We start from the raw sequence: 24,330 nt of genomic DNA, 5'->3' as shown, positions 1-24,330 counted from the left end.
TTACATTTGTTCAGTTGTGTTATTATTGGTATGAAACAAAATAATTATAAACATTTTAGCCATAGCAGCCACTGAGTTGGTTCCCATCCATGACCTACATTGGTTTATCATTATATACATTTAGCCATAGCAGCCACTGAGCTGGATCCCAGCCATGACGCCCATGGGTTAATTATTATATACATTTAGCCATAGCAGCCAATGAGTTGGTTCCCAGCCATGACCCCCATGGGTTAATTATTATAAACATTTAGCAATAGCAGCCACTGAGTTGGTTCCCAGCCATGACCCCCATGGATTAATTATGATATACATTTAGCCATAGCAGCCACTGAGTTGGTTCCCAGCCATGATCCCTATGGGTTAATTATTACATACATTTAGCAATAGCAGCCACTGAGTTGGTTCCCAGCCATGACCCACAAGGCTGTGCAAAGGCGACCAGCAATGCTCTGAACAGATGCCTCATGTGCAACAACTGCGCGGTAGAGGGGACCCACTGTGAGGTCAACCTGACACGGGGTGCAAAGAACTGGTATGATGAACTTTATTGTGTTGTTGTTGTGTTGTTGTTGTAAAAAAAATAATCAAGAATATAGCCTAAAACGATCATGTAATGATAGAGAAAAAGTGGCTGGGCAAAAGTACTGTGAAATAACTTGTTGCACAATCGATGAAACAGTAACCTACACAAGTCCACAAAGTTTTATTGAGGTTTACTTTTGCTGTTCAATATTCAACACAAACACTATACTTAAGTATATGAAACATTCTGATCAACAAGATACATACGAGACCCTAAACGGGCCTTGCCCCTGACAATAAGATATTATGAAGACTATGTGCATGGTTGTCCAGCATGTACTGACTTAATGATTTTATACAAACATGAAATACGTGTATAATGTACACGACCTTTCAAAACTATGTGTTAGTCATGGAAAAATGTGGTTACTTCTTGAACTCAGTTTTGAAACATTCCTCCTATGGATTTGTTTTCTCTTTTTGACAGGCATTGTGACTGCAACAGGTCAGCCAAGCTGTGTATTTACTGTGGAATGTGTCAAAGATGTTTCCTTGCAATCAAGGTAAAACAGACAAAAACTGATAATTTTTTTAAGCAAAATCACAGGTTTGTTATTTTAACATTGCTGGTATGATCAGGCTATTGTTTTGGTTTGGTCATGTTTAAGTGTAGACTTGTTCATTTATAGGAAAATGAAACTCAGCCGAAAATTAATCATGCAAAACGTAAATAATAAAATTGAAATATTAACCTGAAAGAACCATACTTCAAATTAAAAAGTTTATTAACCCTTTCAGTGCGGGAACCAAATTTTAAAGGCCTTTGCAAACAGTTTGGATTCAGATGAGACGCCACAGAACGTGGCGTCTCATCAGGATCCAAACTGTTTGCTATTCTGATAGTATTCTTTGAAAAAAATCGAAGAAAATGCTAATTTTAGAAATTCAGCAGACGACATTTTAGCAGAAGACAAATTTCCCAGCATTCAAAGGGTTAATTGCACATGGCCTGTATATGAGCCTTGCTTTGGGCAAACTAGGCTAAATGCATGTCCTTAAAGTGTTGTCCGCTATTAGCCTGTCCAATCAGTTTCAGTAACAACACTTTCCGCCAACACTGGATTTTTTTTTTAGGAGAGACCTACTTTACATAAAAAATACCACAAAAGCCAAAGTGTCAACCCTGATAAGCCTGTGCAGACTACACAGGTTTATCTGGGACAACACTTTAGGAACATGCATTAAGCCCAGTTTTTGCAGAACAACTCATATAAAGTCAACCGAAATAACACAAATTACAGAACACAGCGGCAGAACTGGAGCCAAAGTTCGATCCTCCAAAGTCTGAGCGATATAGACAGGATCAGCTGGCTGCCCTTGACAAGGTCAAGGTCACTGAGTCTGGAAGTATCTATGGTTTTATAGAGGCTGATTCATCCATTGCCCTGGAAACAAAGCAGCTGACGCCAAACTATGCACCCAACATGATGATTACCATTGTGAAAGATGGATACTTTATCCTTAATTTGCAAACATTGGCAAAGTAAGTTTTGTAGGAAATACCTGTAAAAATAAGCATTAGAAAAATATGCCATAATGTTTTTGCATTTTTAAACATGCCATATTTTTATGCCCCTTTTCGAAGAAAAGGGGTTATATAGTTTTAGCACTGTCCATCAGTCTGTCTGTCAGTCTGTCAGTCTGTCACACTTTTTGTGTCCGCTCTCTAATTCAAATAGTTTTCATCCGATATTTAACAAATTTGGTCAGAAGTTGTATCTAGACAATATCTAGGTCAAGTTCGAATATGGGTCATGCTGGATCAAAAACTAGGTCACGGGGTCACTTATTGCATTTCAAGGATTTAGCATGGTGTCAGCTCTCTAATTTAAGTAGTTTTCATCTGATCTTTACCAAACTTGGTCAGAAGTTGTATCAAGACAATATCTTGGTCAAGTTCGATTATGGGTCATGCCGGGTCAAAAACTAGGTCACGGAGTCACTCAGTGCATTTCGAGGATTTAGCATGGTGTCCGCTCTCTAATTGAAGTAGTTTTCATCTGATCTTTACCAAACTTGGTCATAAGTTGTATCAAGACAATATCTTGGTCAAGTTTGAATATGGGTCATGCCGGGTCAAAAACTAGGTCACGGGTCACTTAGTGCATTTCAAGGATTTAGCATGGTGTCCGCTCTCTAGTTTATGTGTATATGGACAAGGCCTTTCCATACGCACACACATTTTGACCCCTGTGACCTTGACCTTGAACTTAGGGTCCGCGTTTAGGTTTCGAAATCTGCGTTTAGGTTTCAAAAAAAGCTCATTACTTCTACCAAGCGTTGATAGGGGGCATAAGTGTTCCTATGGTGACAGCTCTTGTTGTCCATACATTCATCATGTACATCATTTATTTCAGGTAATTTATTATGCAATGTTTCTTTTGAACTAAGCTGTAAAATGTTTTAGGCCGGTTGTCAATGTATAGGAACAGTTAATGCCTCATTTATAACAACAAATATGTCATGCATCTTTTGTTATCCCCCGACAAAGGCAGAGGGATATTGTTTTGGCGTTGTCCTTCCGTCCGTCCGTCCGGCCGGCTGTCCGTCCGTCCGTCCGGCACTTTTGTGTCTGGAGCCATATCTTGGAAGTGCTTTGGTGGATTTCATTGAAACTTGGTATGAGTATATATATGGATAAGAGGATGATGCACGCCAAATGGCATTGTATGCCATCGGATAATAAGGGAGTTATGGCCCTTTGTATCTTGAAAAAATGCTTTTTTGAGTGTCAAATATAGCACTTTTGTGTCCAGAAGTATATTGGCGGGGGATATAAATTCAATGAATTTGCTTGTTAACATATATTATTAGATGTATCAAACAAATTTTCCAAGTATAACAACCCATGTTTAACATCCAATGTCCCAAGTATACCAACTATTGGTGCATGTATACCAGGTAATGCCCCATGTACAAAAACAAACGAAACCCGTATAACAACCAATGTCCCATGTATGCAAACTGTTGTTGCATTTATACCAGTTAATACCCCATGTATAAAAAAACACACATGTATACCAACCAATGTCACATGTATTACAACAATGTGACATGCATAAAAACTGACTTCACATGTTTAACATACAACTGTGCATCCTATGCAAAATGTTCTATGCATAATAAAAAGGGCCATAACCAATGATGCATAAGTGCCTCGCTCTGGGAAAACGGAGCTTAATGCATGTGCATAAAGTGTCCTCCAAGATAAGCCTGTGCAGTCCAGACAGGCTAGTCAGGGATGACACTTTCCATTGTTTTGGTATTTCTTATAAAAAGGAAGTCTCTTCTTAGCAAAAATCCAGTAAAGGCCGAAAGTGTTGTTCCTGATTAGCCTGTGCAGACTGGGCAGGCTGATCAGGGATGACACTTTACGCACATGCATTAAGCCCCATTTTCCTAGGGCTCATATGACTCATATGTTTTGCCACCATGTTTACAGGGAAGGCTTATCCAGACTGGAGATAGAGTATTTCAGCAAAACAGGAGTGGTGTCAGAGAGAGGTATTATAGTGCATACTAACCGGGATGGAACCCCTTTAAAACGCGTTCTGGCAAAACTCGGGGACACGCTGTCCGTCCAGCTTCGCTATTGTGAGGTTAGTTAACATTTGATTATTCAAGCCTAGTTCTGGGAAACCTGGGCCCGTATTCACCAAACAATTCTTAGACTTAAGTCTAAGAATAAAGAAAATTCTTTAAATTTGAATATTCAAGAATTTCTTTAATTTTGAGTCAAACTCTGCGGTAAACATCTCTATCTATATTATTCTTCATAAAGAACATTGTGTTAATGACAAAATCACCAGTGGAGGCCTGTATATATTCAAACACTGAACACATTTTTCTTGGTTCCAAGTCTATTCTTTATTCTTAAGTCTAAGAATGGGTAGGTGAATACGGGCCCAGGGTTTAATGCCTGAGGTGTTGTCCCACATTAGCCTTTCCAATCCTTACAAGCTAATGAAGGACAATGTTTTCTGCCTAAACTGGATATTTTTTAAATGCAAATGGACTATACAGGCTAGTCTGAGACGATACTTTACGCACATGCATTAACCCTTTAAGTGCGGGAACCGAATTTTGAAGGCCTTTGCAAACAGTTTGGATCCAGATGAGACGCCACAGAACGTGGTGTCTCATCAGGATCCAAACTGTTTGCTATTCTGATAGTATTCTTTGAAAAAAATCGAAGAAAATTCTAATTTAAGAAATTCAGCAGACGACATTTTAGCAGATGACAAATTTCCCAGCATGCAAAGGGTTAAGCCCAGCTTTCCCAGAACAATGCATATTTTTGTATGATGTAAATGCCATATGTCCCAGTTTTGTCAGGATTGTCTTGCTTTCTGGGGATCTGTCAAAGCATTCTGGCATGATGCATTTTTTAAATGAAAACAGATCTATGAAACTGTACAATATAAGTTTTGGTTTGCAAGTAACACTGATTTTGTTTAACGCAATAGTTTTTCTGTGTCCCAATGCATTCTATGAACAATTCTCTATGTCTGTATCCTGTAAGTAAAATGTGGCTATTACTGTTATAGTTTTTCTGTACCTATTCTCTAATTGTGATTATGTTGTGTGTTTGTTTGTTAAAAATGTGTTATTTTACACTATTAATTTTTAATATTTAAATAACTTTCTTATATCTTACCTCTTATACATGAACATGCCATTCATTGAACAAAGTGAAATTTTAGATTATTCTTATTATTACCAAGATAACATGGTAACGTATTTATAGGAAATGATCCTTTTTTCAGTCAATTGATAGGTGCCCATGTACACATAACTCAGTTCAATTTTCATATAGATTATGAATGTATCAATAATTTTACATAAGGTTCAGTAAATGGATAGTATAACCTCTGTTTTTCAAAAAACAGTTCAGCACTGGCAAATAATACAGTTCAATCAATTCAGCACTTTAAGGGTTAACATGCACAAATAAGCCTCATTCTTCGAAACTGGACTTAATCCTTGCAAGTAATTTAGTGTCTTTCCAGATTAGCCTGTGCAGACTGCACAGGCTTATCAGGGACAACACTTAACTTGACCCTTTTATGGAATATTGTGTTCAAAGGAGGTCTCTTCAAGATGAAAATTCAGCCTACGTGTCCAGTGTTGTCCCTGATTAGCCTGTGTGGAGTTCACAGGCTAATCAGCAATTACACTTTACTCTATGCATTAAGCCCAGTTTTTCCAGAACGAAGCTTAAAAGGTGATAATTCATGCCATCTTACATTTTCAATACATCTCTTCATTTAGGAAGAGCGCCCCGCTGTGGAGAAAAAATCAGAGACGGGTGGTGCTGTGACAGTGAACAGGGTAAGCCAATGAATATTTACCACCACCAAGACTGATATGAATCTCGTTCTGGGAAAACGGGGCTTAATGCAGGTGCGTAAAGTGTTGTCTCAGAGCAGCCTTTGCAAACTGCAGAGGCAAACAGGGACAACACTCTCCGCCTTAACTGGATTTTTGCCTACAAGATTCTTTTATTGAACAAAAAATACCATTTAAGCAGCTATTATTGTCCAGGATAAGCCTGTGCGAGCTGCACTGCCTAATCTGAGTTGACAATTGACAAACATGCAGTAAACCCAGGATTCCCAGAACTAAGCTTGATCTATCTTTGTTTTCCTTTCTTTATTTTGATGGAATAGCAACTTCAGGCAAATTATTCAAATTAAATATTGATCACATAAATATTGATGGCGTAAGCTTAACAGATGTGTAAAAACTAGCTTTTGCTTTGGTCGCAGTCTTTGTTTCTGTATTAAGTTTCAGTATACCCCCATCTATCATGTTGAATTGTGGGTATTCCGCACAAGAATATTCAAAGAAAGTTAAGAAACTCTCTGCGCAAAAAGCACACAAAGAACAAAGCGCACACAAAGCACAATATGTTCACATACCACAAAAAGCACTCAAAATTCATAAAGCACAGAATTCATTCAGGAATTTCAATATGTCAATTTAATTGATTCAAGGTATGATGTTGATGCATGTATATCATACAGTATGGTCACATGATGCATGTATATCATACAGTACGGTCACATGATTCATGTATATCATACAGTACAGTCATATGATGCATGTATATCATTCAGTACGGTCACATGATGCATGTATATCATACAGTACGGTCACATGATGCATGTATATCATACAGTACGGTCACATGATGCATGTATATCATACAGTACGGTCACATGATGCATGTATATCATACAGTACGGTCACATGATGCATGTATATCATACAGTACGGTCACATGATGCATGTATATCATACAGTACAGTCACATGATGCATGTATATCATACAGTACGGTCACATGATGCATGTATATCATACAGTACGGTCATATGATGCATGTATATCATACAGTACGGTCACATGATGCTGAGGCTGCTGTTGAACGGTGCCCCTATCTACGAGAGGGGGATGAGAGCCACCCAGATCTCTGTCACCCTGTATAATAACGACTCGGAAGGCGTTTTTCTACAAGTTGAGACTCCTGGGAAGGTAACAATACAGAAATTTTCCTTCCCTGATTGATCAGGACAATTAACTCTTTCCCACTTAAAGTCAAAGTGACATTGGCTATGTGCAAACAGCATAAAACCAGAACAGCCTGCGAGTAACTCACAGTCTGTTTAGGTTTTATGCTGTTTTCTGCTCATCAGTAGCTAAGGGTTGAAAATGAAGCCTTTCAAGCTTTAATCTAGTAAGAAAGATCTTAAATGAAATTTAACTTTCTGAGGAACTCCGAATGCATCAAAATATGTATCTAAGTGGTAAAGGTTTAATAGGATCCCTTTTGCAGTGACAGATAATCCCTGAGCCTCACTCTGAGAAAACAGGGCTAAATACTTGTGTGTAGTGTCATCCCAGATTAGCCTGTGAACTAGCCACAGGCCAATTGAGGATGACATTTCTACTTTTATGGTATTTTTTGTTTAAAGTCTCTTCTTAGCAAAATTTCAGTTTAGGTGGAAAGTGTTGTCCCTGGTTAGTCCGTGTCTACTGCACAGGCTTATTTGGGACAACACTTTGCGCACATTCATTCAGCCTCATTTCCAAAATTGCGACGGATGTTTTATTTGTTTCTAGATAAACAACATGAAGATATAAATTTCAGCCTTTATAAAAGTTGTATCAGGTTTTCATTTACAAAATTGATAAGGCTAATTTGTTTACAATTTCTAGATTGTAAAATGCTAAAATCAACATATTATTCTGGACCCATTTTGACTGTCTTTGGATTAAATATAAAAGTAGTAAAACAAAATTTGTGATGTGAACAGTTTTCCACCACAGTCTATCACATGTATATTATCACATGTGTGCCAACCTTTGTTGGATTAAATAGCTCCTCATGTCTATTTTTGTATTTTCTTCAAGTTCCCAGTAATGAAAAGAGAGTCCAAAGAGAAACACTGCGGCATGTCAGCTGCTCAACTTCCATGCTGTAAGTATCCAGGGCCCGTATTCACTATTCTTAGACTTAAGATAAGACTTAAGTCTTAGACTTTACTTCCAAGAAAAATACATCCACCAACCCATTCATAGACTTAAGATAAGACTTAAGTCTTAGACTTTACAACCAAGAAAAATACGTCCAGGGCCTGTATTCACTAACCCATTCATAGACTTAAGATAAGACTTAAGTCTTAGACTTTACAACCAAGAAAAATACGTCCAGGGCCTGTATTCACTAACCCATTCTTAGACTTAAGATAAGACTTAAGTCTTAGACTTTACAACCAAGAAAAATACGTCAAGGGCCTGTATTCACTAACCCATTCTTAGACTTAAGATAAGACTTAAGTCTAAGACTTTACAACCAAGAAAAATACATCCAGGGCCCGTATTCACCTACCCATTTTAAGACTTAAGATAAGACTTAAGTCTTAGACTTTACAACCAAGAAAAATGCATCCAGGGCCCGTATTCACCAACTCATTCTTAGACTAAAGATTAGACTCAAGTCTCAAACATTACAACCAAGAAAAACACGTCCAGCAGGGCCTGTATTCACCAACTCATTCTTAGACTTAAGATAAGACTTAAGTCTTAGACTTTACAACCAAGAAAAATATGTCCAGGGCCCGTATTCTCCAACTCATTCTTAGACTTAAAATAAGACTTAAGTCTTAGACTTTACAACCAAGAAAATACGTCCAGGGCCCATATTCTCCAACTCATTCTTAGACTTAAGATGAGACTTAAGTCTTAGACTTTTCAACCAAGAAAATACGTCCAGGGCCTGTATTCACCAACCCATTCTTAGACTTAAGATAAGACTTAAGTCTCAAACTTTAAAACCAAGAAAAATGCGTCCAGGGCCCGTATTCACCAACCAATACATAGACTTAAGATAAGACTTAAGTCTTAGACTTTGCAATAAAAAAAAATATGGCCAGGGCCTGTATTCACCAACCCATTCTTAAAATTGGAATTTTCAAGGATTGCTTTAATTTTAAGTAAATCTTTGAATTAACCTCCACTATATACATCATTCTTCCTATAGAACATGTTTTAAATGACATAATAACCAGTGGTAGCCTGTATATATTTAAACACTAGAGGTTTTGTTTTCTTGGTCATAAGTCTATTCTTTAATCCTAAGTCTAAGAATAGGTTGGTGAATACGGACCTAGAGTTTGAATATCAACAGGCTACCATTGATGATAATGTCCTTAACAGAATGTTCTACATGGGCAATGATGAAGATAGGAGAGTTAATGCAAACTTTCAATCAAATTGTTTGAATATTTCAATCCAAATAATATTCTGTTTTCTTAGACTCAAGTCTATGAATTGTTTGGTGAATGAGGGCCCATTCTTTTTGTTGAAGCCCGGCATTCAGAAATTCTGATCCATTCCCAATGAAATTCTGATCCATTCCCAAACAAATAATTATATCATTGTTCTTCCCCTATGCAAATCACTAAGTCCCATTTACTACGCAATTTGGTTCAACAGATAATATAATCTTGAAAGTAATTTGGCCAAGAAAATATTTCGAAAAAAAAAGATAATCAAAATGAAGTTAAGGCCCCTCAGGTTTCATCCTCAGATTGGAATTTTTCTCAGGATCTTTCCCAAAACATCGGGTACTGTTTTGTCCCAGGAAACTGAATAGAGATTGTCTTTATAAGACAATGGCACTTGATGCCATTAAGATCATTCTATTCATTAAGATGCGAGGTCACTGTTTTCATCGTCTATAAGGATTATTCTTCATCAGTGTTTGTTTTCATTCAAATTTGGGTCCAGTAGGGGGACCCATTTCAGATGGAAAAAAGTATATATTGTTTCCAAATGGTACCTAAAAATTCCCACTTGAAGGTTTAAAAAATATAATTTGGTAAATAAGTTTCAACATTAAATTTTTCTAAAATAAAGCTCTATAAGTTGAAACTTAGTAAATATAATATTGAAATCACTTTTATTCTCAATTTTAAAGTACATGTATTTGTCAGCAAAAATCAACAACACTAATTTCCCAACTTTCTTCAAAACAACACTATTTTTCCTAATGCAAAGTGACCTGGCCCCATTCCCAAAATGGTGAAAAAAACACTGCCCATGTGCATAAACTGAGATATAGCCTGCAGATGAATAAAATAATTTCTAAAAAGCACATTTCTTTAATTTTAGTAAAAAGACATGTGTTGACATTGTAATGTTAGCATGGTATGATCTCCAATCCCTCCAGACAGTGTGTTTACACTTGTATGTTATGAAAGCTGTTATCCAAACAATGACTTATACAGGAAAGTCGTCTGCACTAAACCAAACTGCGACGTTGTCAATGCACTTATAACTTCTTAAGAAGTATTTTTGCATAAAAATAGAATATTCGAATAAGAATTTTGGATTAGAATATTTGGCCGATTTTCGAATATTCAAATATTCGGATATTGGGTCGCATCCCTAATGAAAATGCTTGTACTTCCACAGTCCATTAGCCCTTAAAGCGCTGGAGCTGAATTTTAAAGACCTTTGCAAACAGTTTGGATCCAGATGAAACGCCACAGAACGTGGCGTCTCATCAGGATCCAAACTGTTTGCTATTCTGATAGTATTCTTTGAAAAAAATCGAAGAAAATGCTAATTTTAGAAATTCTGCAGACGACATTTTAGCAGAAGACAAATTACCCAGCATGCAAAGGGTTAGTTTCCTCAATGGTTTCAGCGCTGCAGATGAAGCTGATTCAGATGATAGAGAACATGGAGTACGTGCTGTTTGGAGGCAAGGGTTTAAGCCTCTCTGGATCACCCTGCGCTGTGTTGCCGGCCCATATCACCATGGAGACGCTGAAGCATCCGATATGGTTCATGGTCAAGGACACTCGCCTGCATCATATGTGCCTGTCCTGGAGTGAGTGCTTTTGTTTTACTCGTTCATAAAAAGTATTACCGGTAATGATAAGGTTACATTTGACTGAAGTGCTTTCAAAGTGCAATTTAGTAAAAGCTGGATACTAGTAAATAGAATACATTGTTGGTGCCTATAGGAAGGTGAAAGTAAATCATCAACAATATAATTTTTAACCAGGTTTTCCGAAGCGTGAAGGCGTGCGGTCGGGCCGAACAATTCTTCCAAGCGCAACTCCTCCTTCATTTCTCAAAATGATTGTCACCAAGTGCCCTGGCACATATTGTGGGAATTTTTATGATTCGGTCAAAATCAAGGTCGCAACGACTAAAAATAGATTGAATTTTACATTTTCTTCCGAGCGCAACTCCTCCTTTATTTCTATTTCTGGTCAAAGCCAAGGTCACTCTGGCTTAAAATACATTTTTAGCTGGACTATTATATATGCAATATATATAGTGGAGCTATCCTACTCACCCCGGCGTCTGCGTGAGCGTAAGCGTGCAAATGTTAAAGTTTGCATACCACCCCAAATATTTCATATGTCCCTTGACATATTGCTTTAATATTTTGCATACTTCTTTACCAACATGACCCCAACCTATAAACAATAGCAGACAACTGAATCAAGCATTTTGTAAGAATCATGGCCCTTTTTTCACTTAGAATATGCATATTATTGATAAATCTATGTTAAAGTTTGTGTACCACCTCAAATATTTTCAATGTCCCTTGACATATTGCTTTCATATTTTGCAAACTTCTTTACCAACATGACCCCAACCTATAAACAAGAGCAGAACACTGTATCAAGCATTTTGTAAGAATTATGGTCCTTTTTTTACTTAGAATATGCATATTATTGCTAAATCTATGTTAAAGTTTGCATACCACCTCAAATATTTTCAATGTCCCTTGACGTATTGCTTTCATATTTTGCAAACTTCTTTATCAACATGACCCCAATCTATAAACAAGAGCAGACAACTGTATCAAGCATTTTGTAAGAATTATGGCCCTTTTTTGTCTTAATAACTGAATATTTTGTTAAATTTTGTATTTGGATCCACTTGACTTCTAAAGTATCAAAGCTATTGCTTTCAAACTTCAAATATTTTCTTACTATCATGAGGGTACTGTACCTGGCAAGTTCAATTTGACCTTGACCTTTGAATGACCTTGACTCTAAAGAATAAATTTTAGTTAAATTGCCATAACTTCTTTATTTACGATAAGATTTTATTAATTCTTTGACAAAACAACACTTACCTTAATACCACAATGGATCCCAGAATCCCCCCCCCCCCCAAAAAAACACACTTTCCCCTTATTTTATTTTTGAAAGACCGTCTAATAAATGACCACACCCCACATTATACCCCCTCTCAACCCCCCCTTAACCCAAATTTTGTTTTTCTTTGAAACATGGTTAAAAAAATAAATAAAAATATTTATTTACTTTATTTTTGAAGGACCGTCCAAACAACCCACCCAAGCTATTGCTATCAAACTTGAAATAAGATCTTATTAGTTTGTTTTATGTCTTTACAAATGTTCAATAGATTGTGGAAAATATACCTGAACTATTACCGTGAACTTATTGAATAATTTGAACAATTTCCCCATGATGGCTTACGCTATACTGTCAAGCACTCGAATAGTCGAGTGTGCTGTCCTCTGACAGCTCTTGTTATACTTTTCTTCATAGAGCCCTTATTTTGGATCAATTCCTTCAATATTAAGTATATTTATACCTCACATTAACATCTACACTTTAATGGGGTCAAAGGGCATGTTGGTCAAGGTCAGGGTTAATTTTTCTAATCCTGTTAAATGTGTCCTTATCAAAGGGAAATAATAAGCATACTTGGATTAACACTTTGGTTGTTACCTCTCTTTTTATTATAATAATATATTTTTGAAAACCTGGTGTTGTGACAATTTTGTCCCTTGTCTTAATCACAAAGGCAAGGCTGACTGAAAACATAAAAAGGGAAAGCATAACTACCAAAAAATGTATTTAATGCACATTTAGCGAAGGGCTATTGGTTCCCAATAAAATGCACATTGAATGTTTATTAAATGCACATTTTATACACTAGTCTAGTGAATTTTTCTGTTCTTTTTCTGCATTTTTTACAAAAAGGTGCACTAACTTAAACACATTAAAAATGCACCGGAGCTTACTAAATTTATGGTCAAGTGTATTTGTCAAAAGGAGAAATAAACTTAAAACACACTTAATTGTATGAAAGCAGGAAAAATGCAGTAAAAAATACTGTTTTCTGCATTTAAGTGTATACAATACTAATTAAATTCCCATTAAATACAAAAGAAACAAAGTGCCAATAACACTGCGTTTAATGCACATTAAATACACTTTTTTAAGAATGGAAGATCTCTTGTTTGTAGATGCAGTCCAAGGCAAGAAGTCAGTTCTAGGTTCCAGTATCTCCAAGGATGCCAACCTGAATGCACCGATGTCTGATAGACTGACCAAAGAGGACTGGACATTGTCCAAGATTGTGCACTTGGTGAATGCAGAGGGTGAGTTAGACATTCAAGGGGAGGGTAAGTTAGACATTCAAGGGGAGGGTGAGTTAGACATTCAAGGGTTGTATTCACCAAACATGCTTTAGACTTAACCCTTTGCATGCTGGGAAATTTGTCGTCTGCTAAAATGTCGTCTGCTCAATTTCTAAAATTGGCATTTTCTTCGATTTTTTTTCAAAGAATACTATCAGACAGAATAACAAACAGTTTGGATCCAGATGAGACGCCACGTTTTGTGGCGTCTCATCTGGATCCAAACTGTTTGCAAAGGCCTTTAAAATTCGGTTCCAGCGCTTAAAGGGTTAAACCATCAATTAAATCTTATCATAGTTAACAATAATGTAACAATTTCTATAGAAGCATTCAGTTTCAAGTAGCTTTTTTGGTTTTGTTACATTAACCAAACCAAATGTTTTCCAGGATTCTCATTCTCAAATTTCTTTCATATTTCTGCAGACAATGACTCATCAGAATGATACTCTCTTAACCCTTTTCATGCAGTGAAATTTGTCGTCTGCTAAAATGTCGTCTGCTTAATTTGTAAAATAAGCATTTTCTTCATTTTTTTTCAAAGAATACTATCAGAATAGCAAACAGTTTGGATTCAGATGAGACGCCACGTTCTGTGGCGTCTCATCTGGATCCAAACTGTTTGCAAAGGCCTTTAAAATTCGGTTCCCGCACTGAAAGGGTTAATATTGAAGAATCATTTGTTTACTTTCTCTCTTTTCAACCATTGACTCATCTAAATTAATTTCTTTCATTTCAAGTATTGACCACTGTTAATTGTGCTCTCACTTTTCAAGAATTGACCCATTTGAATTGCTTCCTTTGATTTCAAGTATTGACCAGTGTTAATGGAATTCTCTTTTTCAACAATTGACCTATCAACATTGCTTTCTATGATTTCAAGTATTGACCAATGTCAGTAGCATTTTTTCTTTACAACCATTTTCCCATCTTAATTGCTATCTTTGATTTAAAGTATTTATCGATGTTAATATTATTCTCTCTTTACAACCATTGACCTATCAAAATTGCTTTCTATGATTTTAAGTATTGACCAATGTCAATAGCATTTTTTCATTTTAATCATTTATCCATCAACATCAGTTTCTATGATTTGGCACTACCAGTATTTACCAATGTTTATTGCATTCTTTCTTTCCAGGCATTGACATCTCCAAATTGCCGTCAGGTCATACACCAGACACCATGAACTTCCTCATCTTCCTCTGGCATTTTGTCCTGTCCACCTACCCTGAGGTATAGGATACAACTGTGTAACTAATAAAGCCTTGCTCTGGGAAAACAGGGCTTAATGCAAATGCTTAAAATGTTGTCCCAGATCAACCTGTGCAGTCCGCATAGGCTTATCAGGAAAAATACTTTTCTGTTGTTTTTTTTTAAATTTACACTGAAACAATACCTAAAATTATTAAGTAGAAAACATCACTTAAATGATTGAATCTATCTGCAAATTAGCCCTGTAATTTCCCTGTCATGAACTAACTACCTAACCTGTTATCAGTGGATAAACTTGCTCCTGATGCCTGGTGTTTTTTTTTTACTGCGAATCTGATTCTATGTTGTGTACCGGTTCAAGCCCTAGTGAACAGTTAAGACCAATTCTGATAAACCAATCATCTTCACAGATGAAAAGGTGTTAAACAATATACTTTACACCCTCGGTTTGCTGCTTTCAGGTCCTGCTACCTAGATCCACTGACAAATTGCTTCGACCAGTTGTGTTGACTCCTGAGACTGATCTACAGGTAAGGGTTGTATTTCATTTCAAGGGGCTCCTGATTCAAACAATTGCCTTTAAAAGAACACATTTAAATGCAACTATTATACATGTACACAAACAAATGGGCTGTGCTCTCGGAAAGAGGGGTTTAATGCAAATGCATAAAGTGTCATCCCAGATTAGCCTGTGAAGTCCTCACAGGCTTATAAGGGACAACACTTTCTGCTTTTATGATATTTTTCATTTCAAGAAAGTCTCTTCTTAGCAAAAATAAAGTTTAGACGAAACAGGTATTCCAGGTGGACTGAACAGGCTAATCTGGGACGACACTTTACGCAAATGCATTAAGCCCCATTTTCACAGAGTGTGGTTCAAATGTAAACAATAGTGGTAACATTCTCTACCAGATCCTCCCTGAACCAGAATCCTCTTCAAACCAGCACATTTGGTCAGTCTTGTTATATTTATATGTAAAAAATTAAATACCTAAATCCCCTGCATATTGATAACCAGCCTACTTTCATAGCATAATTGCTTATTACCAAACGTAAATGAACACCCGAAAGCCATTCCTGTTTTGTTTTGCTCACCTTCATCATAATGACAAAAGAGTATGTACTACGGATGACATTTTTGTAAAGATAACAAACACACTTAAAAAATATATTAACTGTAACAATTGCATACCAATATGGAGAACTTTATGACTGAGGACAAACTGGTCTATGGGGGTAATGGGTTATGACCCTTGGAAAGTAGTTGATTCAAAATGTATCTGTTTGCTGCAAAGGAAGGCAATATACCCACTTGTTCAAAACCAAATTCCAGCAAAAATATTAGTAAACAGACTAAATTAAACATTTAATCACAATATAATAAAAAACTGCATAATTTTATTGCTAATAACACAAAACATAGATAAAGGGAAACTTCTCGCATGTAAAAAATCATATGATGCAAAGAAAAAATAAGCTGTTTCTTGACCTGTCTTAAAGTATTTAAATATCTCAATGAAAATTAGCACAATTCCTCTATTTTCATCCAGGTCAAAGAGGGTCTTCGATCCCTCATTCAAGCCTGCATGTGGCACCATTACACATTGATCAATTTTGAGGATACGAAGAAGACTTTTCAAACTTCGACTCAAGCTGGCAAGTTCCGAGGGGAATTCCTCACAACTCGAAACATTCTTGTGCAGAGTTCTATGGTAAGATATGAAGCCTGTTACTTTTTAATCCCCATTACAAACACAAAATTATTGTTCTTAGTGGTATGAATGTAGAAATCCTACATTAAAAAATGACAACATTGTTCACTTTTTCTTCCCATGGTGTCTTTTGATGGGGAAGGCATATAGCGATCTGTTGGTTTGTGCGTCTGTTTGTTTATCCATCCATTGGTAAAACATGAACCAAAATGATAAGCTTCATATAACATTAATAATGCTTGGTAAAAACCTTTGATACTTGCATATATTTTTTTTACATAGTTGCATCCCCTATCTACATAGTTCTACCCCTATCTACATAGTTGTATTTCCTATCAACACAGTTGTATCTCCTACCTACAGTATTTTTCGGGTTATATGTCGCACCGGAATGTAAGACGCATCCCCATTTTTTTTACATTATTTTATTTTTGTCCATACATTAGACGCTCCGGCGTAAATGACGCACATAAATCATCATTAAATATTCCCAAAAATGCAGTCACACAGGTTTATCCATTAAATGTTTAATCCTCTTTCGTGTTTTATTTCAGATAGAAAATTCATCTTAAAAGCGATGCTGGTATTTGTTCTCTCACATGCTCGTTGTATTTACATATTTTTATCCATTAAATTAATTTGAACGTATTAATTTAAACAAAAACGTCATTCAGAACAATGTATTACCGGTAATATTTGACCCTATCCGCAAGCTGTTGCATTCGCACACTTGTATCTGTTTTGTCAAAACATCGCAGTGTAAAAACTGCTGATATGTTTTCACATTTACCAAAATTAAATGTAGTCTTGGCCAGATTTTCCTGTAAATCAGTGCACAGAACATTTTCTGTTTCAATAATAAACTACCTAAATGAGCGTAACATCAAAGATACAGCATTCTCTTCGCTACACAGTTTTTCTTCAACAGTGTATACACCCACGCTTATTTTCGCGCCTTTCTAACAGAACAAAGAAAAGTACATGAGCTATAGATGTGACTAGCGTAAACGTGGCGTTAGCAATAAAATTGGAAATACGAATTTAAATAAGCGCATTTGATAATACAACAAAACAAAATAAAAAACAATTATTGTGTAATAAACTGCATTTAGGCTATTAATGCAGCATTTGCTGTTTCATAAAAAATAAATGTACCATTTTATTAAAAAAGTATAGGGATGTTTGTTTGTTTTAATGTGTATTGTTTGCAAAACTTTTGTAGCATAAAGTATACCGGCATTCTCAAATTGGTAACACAAGCATTTTTATGATAAATATTAAAACAAGGCCTGTTATGAGAAGTGCTAATATTTTTATCGTGATAATCTTAATACAAGTGTGCAGACGTGTGGTGTACCAGGCTTACCAATAAATGCTTTTAATCCACACTGGGGACATCATCTCCCATGGAGAGATTATGTTCGTTCATCTATCGCAGATGGTTAAAGGGTATTTGAGATCTCAGGTTTGCAGACATGTGGTATCGCAGGCATACCAATAAACGCTTGTAATGCACACTGGGGATATCCCTGACGAATTCTCCGATGTCAACGACCATGGTGTATAAATGATGTGAATTTTTATTGTGCCGTATCTGATTGTATACTTATTGTTGTATACTCTGCTTCTCATTGATATTGTGTTTGTTTGTTGTACTTTGTTATTTTTTGTTTCAAATTGTTGTAAAAATCGTAAGGTAAGCTCGTAAAATAAATTTAGCAGACGACTACTTTTTTTGTTGTGTTGTTTTATTTACGTTACGGTACTGTATAGTACCCCAATATTATTGTTAGTAGTGTGTAACCGACTATGTGTAAAATAAAATTGTGTTACAAAATCAGCGAAACAAATTACCGGCAATGGTTATCAAACTCGCGGATTTATGCAATTCTGACTTAAAAATTTGACATTCTGACTTTTTGAAAAATCGATTTTGGACATACATAAGACGCTCCGGGGCATACGAGGCATGTTACTTTTGCCTGTAAAAAAGTTGCGACTTATACCCCGAAAAATACGGTACAAAGTTTAATCCCCTATCAACACAGTTGTATCTCCTATCTACATAGTTGCATCCCCTATCTACAAAGTTCTAGACCTATCTACATAGTTGTATCCCTATCTACATAGTTCTACTCCTATCTACATAGTTCCACCCCTATCTACATAGTTGCATCCCCTCTCTACATAGTTTAAGCCCCTATCAACACAGTTGTATCTCCTATCTACATAGTTCTACCCTTTATCTTATAATCTACATAGTTTAATCCCCTATCAACACAGTTGTATCTCCTATCGACACAGTTGTATCCCCTATCTACATAGGTGTATCTAATATCAACATATTTGTATCCCCTATACACACAGTTATATCCCCTATCTCTATAGTTGCATCCATTATCTACATAGTTGTATCTCCTATCTACATAGTTGTATCCCCTATCTACATAGTTGCATCCCCTATCTACATAGTTGTATCCCCTATCTACATAGTTGCATCCCATAGCTACATAGTTGTATCCTCAATCTACATAGTTGTATCCCCTATTAACATAATTTCCTCCCCTTTCAACTTAGTTGCCATATTAACATAATTTTCTCCCCTTTCAACATAGTTACCACCCCTGCGCACATTGTTGCCTTACCGATCTACATAGTTGCCTCCCCTATCTGTATGTTTGTTTGCTTTCAGGATTCCCAAGATTTACTTCGAGACCATTTTGAGTGTACGGGACTCATTAAGGTGAACAGCAAGTTCAACCGAAGTCTTGAGCTCTACCTGTGCTCGAGTCATTCAAATGCACTGAAAATGAAGGAAAGTGCCACTGAGTTTCCAACGCAATTGACTGGGATCAACTCTGTCTTCTTGTCATTCATAGACATGTCGTTCAATGATTTAACATCAATTCCGGAGGAGTTTTTTGCCAACCTTCCCAATCTTACGACATTCAGCATCGGCCACAACTTCATTGAAAATCTTCCTGGTTTGTTTTCTTTTTCTTTTTTAAATTGAGTATTCATTGGACAGTTCAAGTTTTTCTACTCACCTGTTCTTCTTTGTGAGTAAATGGCTCTGGACAGGGCTTGCATGTAAAATATATCCATTTCTATTACTGGTCTGGTATCTACAGGAAACTAAACCCTTTACCTCTAACATACGCTCTTTTACATTTGTGTAGTCCCTAAGAAAATGAATTTAATGAAAACTACTAGATTCAAGTTTTAAAAGCTTCATGCCCAACCCTATGATACCAATGAGCAGCAAACAGCATAGCATCTGAACAGACTGTGAGTAACCTGCAGGCTGTTCTGGTTTTATGCTGGTTGCATACAGCCATTTTGACTTTGCTTCTTAGCAGGAAAAGATTTACACATATGTTCAGCGTCATTGTGTGAGGGCAATTTATCAGAAATATGCCTCTTAATTTACTAAACAAAATCACATAACAATTGCATTCAGCAAACCCATATGTCTTCAGCTTCTACAGATATTCAAACACATTTTCTGGTGCCAGTATTGAAAATAGGAATAATGCAACTCAGCGACATCTGAAGAAAAATTCTTGTCATTATCCGCCAGTCTTTCATTTAATGAAATTGACCCATTCAGCAGAATGCAGGACTTCACTTAAATACGATCTATGAATTTTGATGTGTTCTATTTATCCAAAAGCTTTTAACCCTTTGCATGCTGGGATATTTGTCGTCTGCTAAATTGGTGTCTGCTGAATTTCTAAAATCATCATTTTCTTCAATTTTTGTCAAAGACCACTATCAGAATAGCAAACAGTTTGGATCATGATGAGACACCATGTTCTGTGGCGTCTCATCTGGATCTAAACTGTTTGCAAAGGCCTACAAAATTCGGTTCCAGCACTGAAAGAGTTAAATATAGGAATAATGAGACTCCAGAAATACTATCTGGAGAAAGTAGCAAAGCTCCATTAAAGCTGCACGCTGTATCTTCCTCATCCTTGATCTACTTGTCTTTTCGATAATTCAGCGTATTCACAAGCTTTTTTATGTTCCCCAACCACTATAGTGGGGGACATTTTGTTTTTGCCCTGTCTGTTGGTTGGTCGGTTTGTGTGTTTGTTTGCTCAAACTTTAACATTTTGCCATAACTTTTGCAATATTGAAGATAACAACTTCATATTTGGCATGCATGTGTATCTCATGGAGCTGCACATTTTGAGTTGTGAAAGGTCAAGGTCATCCTTCAAGGTCAAAGGTCAAATATATAGCTTCAAAGCGGCGCAGAAGGGGACATAGTGTTTCTGACAAACACATATCTTGTTTTTTAATGTGACCTTTTGACCTTACGTATTGTTTGATATCACATGACCAAGTTTCAATCTTGGCCATGACACTATTTGGACAATGTTAGAACCTAGTTTCGTTAGACTGGGCAATACATTTTGCCCATATTATATTTACAAGGTTAATGCTGATGATGTATGACTGACGACAAAAATCTAGAACAAAAAGTGATCACATTTTTAGATTTTCATACTTTCACATTTTTTTTTCACTTTTTCAGGATCAATCAGCCGCTGCAAGAAGCTGTCAAGTCTAAGCATTTTCGAGAATAATATCTCGTCTTTCCCAGACGAACTTGCAGAACTTAAGAATCTGCTCATTCTCGATGCTGGAAATAACTGCCTGGTGGACTTCCCAGTGGTCATCACCAAGATTCCTTCACTGCAGAAACTTTTTCTTAACAACTGCTTTTTTACTGGTATGTAGTTAATCCTTTGCATGCTGGGAAATTTGTCATCTGCTAAAATGTTGTCTGCTGAATTTCTAAAATTAGCATTGCTTCGATTTTTTTTCAAAGAATACTATCAGAATAGCAAACAGTTTGAACCCTGATGAGATGCCACGTTCTGTGGCGTCTCATCTGGATCCAAACTGTTTGCATATGCCTTCAAAATTCTGTTCCAGCACTGAAAGAGTTGAGTGAACTTCAGGAATGGATCAGTATTAAGCTCAAATTTCACAGAAAAGGCCAGCTTTTCTTCTTGTAACTGTGTGGGCTTCCGAGTAAGGTGAAATTATTTTGTAGGCTTTATATATCTTCTCTGGAATGGCTTGAGGGATTTCATTCCAACTTTACATAAGTATTCCCTATATTAAAATGACCCCATATGCATTGTTTGGTAGCTCTAGTATTAAGTTTGTCAAAATAAGGGGCAATTTTACACTTATTAATGTTAATATGTCTAATATTGATACACCCCAGGTGTGACAGAAGCACTTACCTTTTTAATGGACTGCCTTTTAAGTTGTTCATTCTCATGATATTATGCAACTATATAAAACAATTGAAAAACTTTCACAACTAAGTCTATATGATCTAAACATCACCAGAACTTTAATCTCGAAGTCAGCCATCCATTTGAATACTTTATATTTTTCATTGCTTTTCTAAATAAGGCGCCATTTTGTCTTATTGTTATGAGGTTTGGTAAATTACATCATTTCTTGGTCATTATTCTTGGTCATTATTTTTTGTCATTATTTTTCTTCAGTCATGTGACCTGCCATGTTTAGTCCTTAGTGTCCAGAGTCTTTACACAGCTTGTGTGAGTCCATCCCTTTTCAGATATGACACAAGTCAAAATAAATGTTCAAACAATAATTTATTCAAAGATAAAATATTTACAGTGTACAACACATAAAATAGACACACAATATAAGTTGTTTGTATCCGCCAGCTTCCAAGTAATTATACCAGGGGTCAAGGTCATTGTTACTTACATTGATTCCTTATAAGTGTCATAAAACTCAATACATTAATACGTTGTGGGGTTAAAGTGAATTGCATACAGTGTTACAGATATTCGTTGGTGAGTATGTTTGTGTGAGACATGTCATTTTCCGGCTCATTACTTTGTCGTGCATATTGCAATTTAGAAATTTATTGGCGTATATGATCATCAAATCAAGACAATATGTCCTGTGAAACAACCATTTCACTCACATAAAGGTCAATGGACACTCAAAATTTACGGGTTTAGTCAAACAATCATGTTAATTGGCACAAATATTTAGTTTAGTTTAAATCTTTTAATTTAAGATCCATTGCATAGAAAGCCTAGGGCTTAATTAAAACACTGCTGAGTCTGTTGTCTGGGACTAAAACCAGTTCTTGGTGTCAATGGGGGAAATCTAACGAAAGCTTCCACATCGTTTCAAGACAATACGTCACATGCAAAGATCCTATCGCTCGCTTTAAGGTCATGGTCATAATTGACATCTAAATTATTTGCATATTCCTTGTATGTATATAGCGGAAATACATGTTTGTGTCCTTCTCATAACTTTGTCACAGATGATGGGATTTCAAAATAAATTGGTGCAAATGATTTTCATATCAAGATGATGTATGACATGATAATACATTGTATCAGATGTAATTTGGCTCGAATGACGATCATATCAAGCCAAGATGTTGAGCGTAAAGCCCTGTCGCTGGCTTAGTTATCAAGGTCAAACCCTATTTTTAGATTCTTTGAATATTAATAATAAGTTAATAGAAACTTGAAGTTTGGCTAAAAACAAGACATTTCTCAAACATTTAGTGGAACATTTGACATTCAACACTTACGATGGTTTGCTGAATTGTGGCCACCAATTTGTGTAGGGACCACTAAAATCTGTAAAGTAGCAGGTCCAACTGTCTTAATATTTATGGTCAAATCTGCTTCGTTGTTGCATTGCTGAGATAATTCCTTACACACCCCTGTCACCAAAGATTCTATTAATATTAATGTTAAAACAATTTGATCTGTTTATTGTTTTATCATACTCATCTGTGTTTCTCGTCCATTCTGTTCAGAACTTCCAGAGGATATTGGTAACTTGAAGAATCTGCGTCAGCTACATTTCCAAGGCAACTGTCTGACCAGGCTTCCGGAGAGCTTCAAACAACTCTCTGAACTTGAGGATCTCATCCTGTGTAAGTCAACAGCATTGTGTATATGAGCGTCATTTCGGGAAAAACTGGGCTTAATGTGTGTGCAAAAAGTATCATTCCAGATAAGCATGTGCAGCATAGGCTAATCAGGGACAACACTTTTGACCTAAACTGGATTTTTATTTAGAAGAGACCATCTTGAAATGAAAAATTCCATAAAAGAAGAAAGCTAATCAGGGACAAAATTTTCCAACTTAACTGTTTTTTTTATCAAGAAGAGACCTTCTTTAAATAAAATATTCCATTAAATGGAAAGTGTTGTCCTAAGTTAGCCTGTGTGCACTGAACGAGCTAATCTGAGACCACACTTTACAGTTATGCATTATGCCAAGTTTTCCAAGAATATTGCTAGTAAAATACGTAGTTGAGAGTTTTGTTTAAACAATTTTGGCTCAGTTACACATTTTTACGTGTTTGTAGTCCCATAGAAAATCAAATTAAATTAAAGACCTTTCTTACTGAAATCTGATTCTGCTTTTTATTCAGCTGGTGTCCAATGGATGCAACTGGGTGAAGGCAAGGATCATATCACACTGTCCAATTTCAAACATACGATCCGAAGGAAGTTTGGTCGATGGTTAGTTGCTAATGACCAGGTAGGTGCTTATATACATATCAGTAAGTACAAGTTTAGATGTGTAAAGCAATTATGTTCTTTATTTGTAGTAAAATTGTAAACTTTGAATGAATCCTCATGGAATGGAACATTTTATTATACCCAATGACACTTCACCAGTATTTTATTATACCCAATGATACTTCACCAGTATTTTATTATACCCAATGATACTTCACCAGTATTTTATTATCATTTATCTCCACTGGTTTTCAACAGTGTTTGGGACATATTGTTTTTGT

General features: G+C 36.1%; 1 protein-coding gene across 1 annotated transcript in view; it reads left to right on the top strand.

The window, feature by feature from the left end:
• The window catches only part of LOC127839751 (uncharacterized), a 136,693-nt gene that overhangs the window by 37,851 nt on the left and 74,512 nt on the right, over nt 1-24,330 (top strand). The window contains exons 22-37 of the mRNA XM_052368137.1: nt 385-535; nt 1,013-1,088; nt 1,827-2,068; nt 4,028-4,184; nt 5,857-5,916; nt 6,984-7,121; nt 8,001-8,067; nt 10,801-10,986; nt 13,396-13,530; nt 14,708-14,802; nt 15,243-15,311; nt 16,332-16,493; nt 19,186-19,477; nt 21,034-21,231; nt 23,335-23,454; nt 23,959-24,068. Of these exons, the coding sequence (XP_052224097.1) occupies nt 385-535; nt 1,013-1,088; nt 1,827-2,068; nt 4,028-4,184; nt 5,857-5,916; nt 6,984-7,121; nt 8,001-8,067; nt 10,801-10,986; nt 13,396-13,530; nt 14,708-14,802; nt 15,243-15,311; nt 16,332-16,493; nt 19,186-19,477; nt 21,034-21,231; nt 23,335-23,454; nt 23,959-24,068 (2,258 nt within the window). The remainder of the gene's footprint in view (nt 1-384; nt 536-1,012; nt 1,089-1,826; nt 2,069-4,027; nt 4,185-5,856; nt 5,917-6,983; nt 7,122-8,000; nt 8,068-10,800; nt 10,987-13,395; nt 13,531-14,707; nt 14,803-15,242; nt 15,312-16,331; nt 16,494-19,185; nt 19,478-21,033; nt 21,232-23,334; nt 23,455-23,958; nt 24,069-24,330) is intronic.

This window comes from Dreissena polymorpha, chromosome 7, assembly GCF_020536995.1.
Source record: "Dreissena polymorpha isolate Duluth1 chromosome 7, UMN_Dpol_1.0, whole genome shotgun sequence".
NCBI classification, from domain to species: domain Eukaryota; kingdom Metazoa; phylum Mollusca; class Bivalvia; order Myida; family Dreissenidae; genus Dreissena; species Dreissena polymorpha.
The sequence above is the reverse complement of the archived record's forward strand: the minus strand, read 5'-3'. Positions and strand labels throughout refer to the sequence as shown.